The sequence below is a fragment of the Cryptosporidium hominis genome (genome assembly GCF_000006425.1).
Source record: "Cryptosporidium hominis TU502 chromosome 1 CHRO011024, whole genome shotgun sequence".
NCBI lineage: Eukaryota > Apicomplexa > Conoidasida > Eucoccidiorida > Cryptosporidiidae > Cryptosporidium > Cryptosporidium hominis.
Genome location: NW_667026.1, coordinates 1 through 4,987, shown reverse-complemented (window position 1 = coordinate 4,987; position 4,987 = coordinate 1). Strand labels below are relative to the sequence as shown.

At 31.0% G+C, this 4,987-nt stretch overlaps 2 protein-coding genes and 1 non-coding gene across 3 annotated transcripts; all 3 read right to left on the bottom strand.

Moving 5' to 3' along the window:
* Positions 1-1,806: 1,806 nt before the first annotated feature.
* Positions 1,807-2,058, bottom strand: Chro.10077 (hypothetical protein). The annotated part of the gene is made up of 1 exon (XM_660519.1): positions 1,807-2,058. The coding sequence occupies one exon, from the start codon at positions 2,056-2,058 to the stop codon at positions 1,807-1,809; it is 252 nt and encodes an 83-aa protein (XP_665611.1).
* Positions 2,059-2,306: 248 nt separating this feature from the next.
* On the bottom strand, positions 2,307-2,387 carry trnL. The gene has a single exon. It is a non-coding gene; the product is annotated as a tRNA-Leu (tRNA).
* A 306-nt stretch (positions 2,388-2,693) lies between these two features.
* On the bottom strand, positions 2,694-4,838 carry Chro.10078 (hypothetical protein). The annotated part of the gene is made up of 1 exon (XM_660518.1): positions 2,694-4,838. One exon carries the CDS (start codon positions 4,836-4,838, stop codon positions 2,694-2,696), a length of 2,145 nt encoding a protein of 714 aa, XP_665610.1.
* Between the last annotated feature and the right edge of the window lie 149 nt (positions 4,839-4,987).

Below are 4,987 nucleotides of genomic sequence, written 5' to 3'. Positions count from 1 at the left end.
TAACTGAGAAGGAGACTTGATGTTATTATATTTGTTAACTCTGGTTAACTTATGGAAAGGAGTTGAAGATGAATCTTGGTTATTTTCTAACTCTTTTCCGTTAATATTTGAGCTTCCAGTTCCAATAGAATGATATCTATTATCATGATCAATTCCAGTAATTGATTGATCAAACTGTTCTCCAATATCACTACCATCAGATCTGGTGCTATATCTATCGCCTTTATAGACTAACCTACCATGATTATCATATACATCTTCTCCTTTAACAATCTTTTCATATGCATCAGTCATGTTAATAATAGAAGACTTTGAAATAGTATCAGTCCAAGCTCTACCTTCAATTGGATCATAAGGAGATGGTAAAGAATTATCGAGAGGATCAAGGTTATCAATAATCAGATTATCGTTGAATAATCCATCATTGACAAAGTTTGTAGCATTTGCAAATCTGTCAATTGGAGCACTAGACTTATATTTCTCATATTCATCCTTAAGAGCATCTCTGAGGAAATAAGAAATTTCAATACTTTTAGAAATTGGATCACTATTAGCTTCTCCTGAGACAAAACCAAGCTTGTGAGCTTCTCTTTCTCTAAGTTTAATAGAGTATAAGAGGAATTCTTTTTCAGTCATAACTGGACCAAGTGGATTCTTTTCAAGATATTTACGACGATACTCATTATATACCTTTCTAAGTTTGTCATTACTTTTTCCAAGCATTTCCCAAGCTTTGAGATAGGCAGCATCAATCTCCTCTTTAGAAGCATTAATTGGAACACGTGGCATATGCTTGAGAGCTTCTTCAGGATCAAAGTCGAATTTGTCCATATCATCAAATAACAAGTACTTTGGTAACACTCCATCAACTTTTTTAGTGGTTTCAACGCCAAATAGAGACTTTATTTCTGTATCAGTAGCATTGAGTTCTTTCTTGACGTAATCCATAAAGTGTTTCTTCATCTTTTTCACCTCACCTAGAGTTGGTACTTGTCCTGTAACATTAAATACATGTTCTCTGAAAGCTTCTCTCATCATTCTTATGCGAGCTTCAGGAGGAAGTGGAGCTAAAGAATCCTTAGTTAAAGTACGTTCTGCTTCGTAAGCATATGGATATTCTTTATACTTAGAACCAAAAGCTCTATCCTTAGCATTTCCCTTTTCATAATCTCTCAATCCCGGAACAGTTCTTCCATAATAACCTCCTCCAATTGAACCAATCTTAACAACTTTCTCGTTGCCTGCTGGACCTTCCTTTCCCCAACGATTAGTTGCAATATGTTCCAATGGAATAGTATCCAATGGAAAATAATAGTCGTAACTCATTGCCAGCTCAAAGAGCATTGGCAAGATTACTGCCAACTTACGTTTTGATAACATTTCTGTTTTCTATAAAGTTGGATGTAATTCTAAAAAAAATGAATAAATCTCTTCGTTTATATTTCAAAAAAAAAAATTAACAAATCTAATAAATGCATGAATTTGAAATACAAAAATCAGCGAATTTACTTGCAAGCCTCTCAATTAAAGTCAAATCCATTTAGATACCTCTAGATACTCTCTTTTATATCCTTTTACCACTATTAATAGATTTATTATGAGTGTAAATATCCATTGATTTTAATTAACATGACGTATGTTTTTACCGCTAATAAGTCTCAGTGACATATTGATAGTGTATTGTCAAAATAATAGTGAATTTAGCCATTAAGTGTAATGTTTTGCCTTAAATTTTTATAAGTGAAATAATAGAAACTAATATAATAAATTGTTTTTAAAATTTGGTTTTAACTATAATATTCGTTCTTACTTTCTTTTTCTCTCTTTGTTTGAAAACTTTCCTTTTACTTGACAATTTTTGATATTAGTTGATTCGGTACCGTGTTTCCCGCCAACATTTGGCGGTTTGTGCATGGCCAATAAAGGGCTTTGGGATTTTGAATATTTTGGGCGGGGCATTGGAGTTAACAAAGTAAAATAAAAAAGGTAAAAAAATTGGGAGGTAAGAAGTTGCATGTGCATGCGTACAATGGAATTCGAATAATAGTTAATAAACATAAGATAGTAAAGAGGGTGGATGTAGTTTAATACAAAATTACTTTTTATATAAATGCATGAATAGAAATAAGTAATAGAAAAGAGAGTCTAATAAAACTTTATAAATGATTAACATAATTTAAAAATACATTAGTTATCGTTAAAATATATTTAAATTTTTAAGCTTGGGCTTGATAATAAGGCCCATTCATTATAATAGTTTATAATCAGAATTACCATAAAATATACTTTTATCATAAAAGGAAATCTGACAGGGACGGGATTCGAACCCGCGCAGTTACCTATAGGTGCCTAAAACCTACCCCTTAGACCAACTCGGGCACCCTGCCTAATAATTGTCGTGTTGAATAAGGTCAGAGATGAGACGAAATAAAAATATAATTGTTTTTGCTGTAAAGATTTTGTTATGGTTAATTTTGAAATTTTAGATTTTAGGATGATATTATTTCTCGAGTATTAATATAGTTTTTTTTAACTGTAAGTAGAGATGATAGTAAATTTTATTTTTTAATTAGACAATTTGAATGGTACCATAATTTCTGAAAAGATTTTAGGATAATAGATAGAGTAATGTAAGTTAGTCCCTTCGCCAGAACGCATCACACCCCCTCCAGATAAGCAATAATAGTATTATATTACTCATTCTCCAAGATTTGAGATATAGAGATAGAGAGATCTGGTGTTAAGAATCTCCAATAATTTGTTTTATAATCAAACAAGAAAAGATAGAGTGAATTACTGAGGGAAAGTCCATAAAGTTCATTTGCTGCAACTACTGCTAAGCAGTCAAAATCTTTATGATTAATTTTCTTAGTAATAGATTTATCGAAGAACTTTTCCAATATTGAGGGGATCCTTTTGCAGAGATTTTCAGCCTTAGTTTCAATAGATCCTGGATCATTTGATTTGGCTATTAGATCTTGACTAGTTTCAATAATGAAAGGTCTCTCCAATTGTTCTGGAATCATTCCATCTTTAGTAACATCTTGAGTGAAGTGCTGTTTTAACCAAAAATTGGTAGTATTTAACTTTTTATCTTTTTTATAATGTTCTTGAGTTATTTCAGTAGGAAACAATTTAATTAGATAGCGCTTCAAGTTTGCAGTAATATCTTTAGTAGTCAAACCAATTGATTTCAAAGCTGTGAAACTACCTCCTCCCAACATTGAAGCTATTTTTTTAATAGCTTTCTCCATATCTATATTATCAAATTCGGTTGTTCCTTGATGAAAATGTATAGAAGATTTAACTATTTCATTGATTTCATCAAAAGAATTCTCAATTACTGCCTTATCAGCAAATTTGTATCTTAAAGCTGCATAACTTTGAATGAAATAAATAATTATCTTTGTTAGATTTTTGTATTCTTCTTCAACATTTAAGTATTGATCTTGATTTCCTTTTATTTGATCACTTGAAGCTAAATCTTCTTTGGATGATTTTTTATCAAAGCCAAAGAACTTTTTTGTGTTCGCAAATAATGTTGATAACTTATTTTCAAATATCTTTGAAAATTTCTTTTTGATTGGCTTTTCTTTATCTGAGACACGTGTATCTCCCTCTTCTGAGTCCTCTTTAGTTTCTTCTTCTGAAAGATCATCATCTTCTTTTGGCAAATATTTACTTGAATTAGAAGGTTCAGTTTTTGAAGTCTCTCCTGTTGGTTCATAATGGAATATGTTCTCTTCTCGATAACTCGGTACAGAATAATTTTCTAAATCTTCATTTTCCGGAAGAGATGTTGTCTCATATTGAGATCCTAATCCATTATCAACTTTTTTAACACTTTTCTCACTAATATCTTGAGAAATTTGATCATTTTTCTTAATAATATCTTCATTTCCTTTTAGCTTAAAAGAATCCTCACTATTGAACGATTCATCTGCAAGTGGAATATCTTCAAATAAATTTACCATCACTGTAGTTTCCGGAGAAACATCTGCGCTTGGTTCTTTCTTTGGAGATTGTTCAGATAAATCCATTTTTTCTTTTTCCTTAACTTCTTCCTTTAAACTTGTTGGAATTTCACTTTTTTCTGGTTCAAATTCATTATTCTTCTCTGAATTATTTAACTTTTCTTCTAACTTACTTTTTTCAAGAGAAGGAAAAGAAGGCTCTCCTCCAAGCTTCTTAGGCTCATTTAAATCTTCAAAAGACTTTTCAAATAGAGTATCTATTCCAAATCTTTCAGAAAATTCGCTATTTTCTTGCTCATCTTTAATAGGAGATCCAAAGTTAAGCAAGTTAAATGGAGAATCACTACTTTTCTCAACATCATCCAAAGTAGATTCTGATGAAGAAATATCATTTTCCGAAGATTTGGCTTTGGATTCTTCGCTAGCATGAACTTCAGGTTCCTTTTTAAACGATTCCAATAATTCTTTTGCTTTGTTTAAAATTCCGGATCGTTTTTCTTTTCCTCTATTATTTTTTTTCTGTTGACTCTTTCTTTTCTTATTTTTCTTCTTCTTTTTACCTATAATTGATTTCTCATCCAATTCTGATTTTTTAGAAGAATCTCCTGCTTTTGAATCTTCAGTTTCGCTTCCAATATTATACATTTCCGAAATTCCTTTGCTACTCTTACTGAGTTCTCCATTACTTCGACTTTTTTCTCCCTTGAATATTCCCATTTCCTTTGCTCTTTCACGATTTCTAATGAGCTCATCTTCAAAAATAGGTTCAATTTCACTTTTTTCTTGACTAATTGTTCTCTGCTTTGATAAATGAATTAACTTGTTTGCTGTATCGTTAAGATTGCCATCCCAATGTTGTCTCATGGCCTCTCTTATTTCCACATCAAATAAATCCTTTTTCAACAAGTAGCCATTAGTAATGGTTTGCCCATTGAAGATTTCTCTTTCTATTTGATTAAATATCGTCCAAATATCATAAACTATATAATTTTTTCATCTTCAGTTGTAGAATC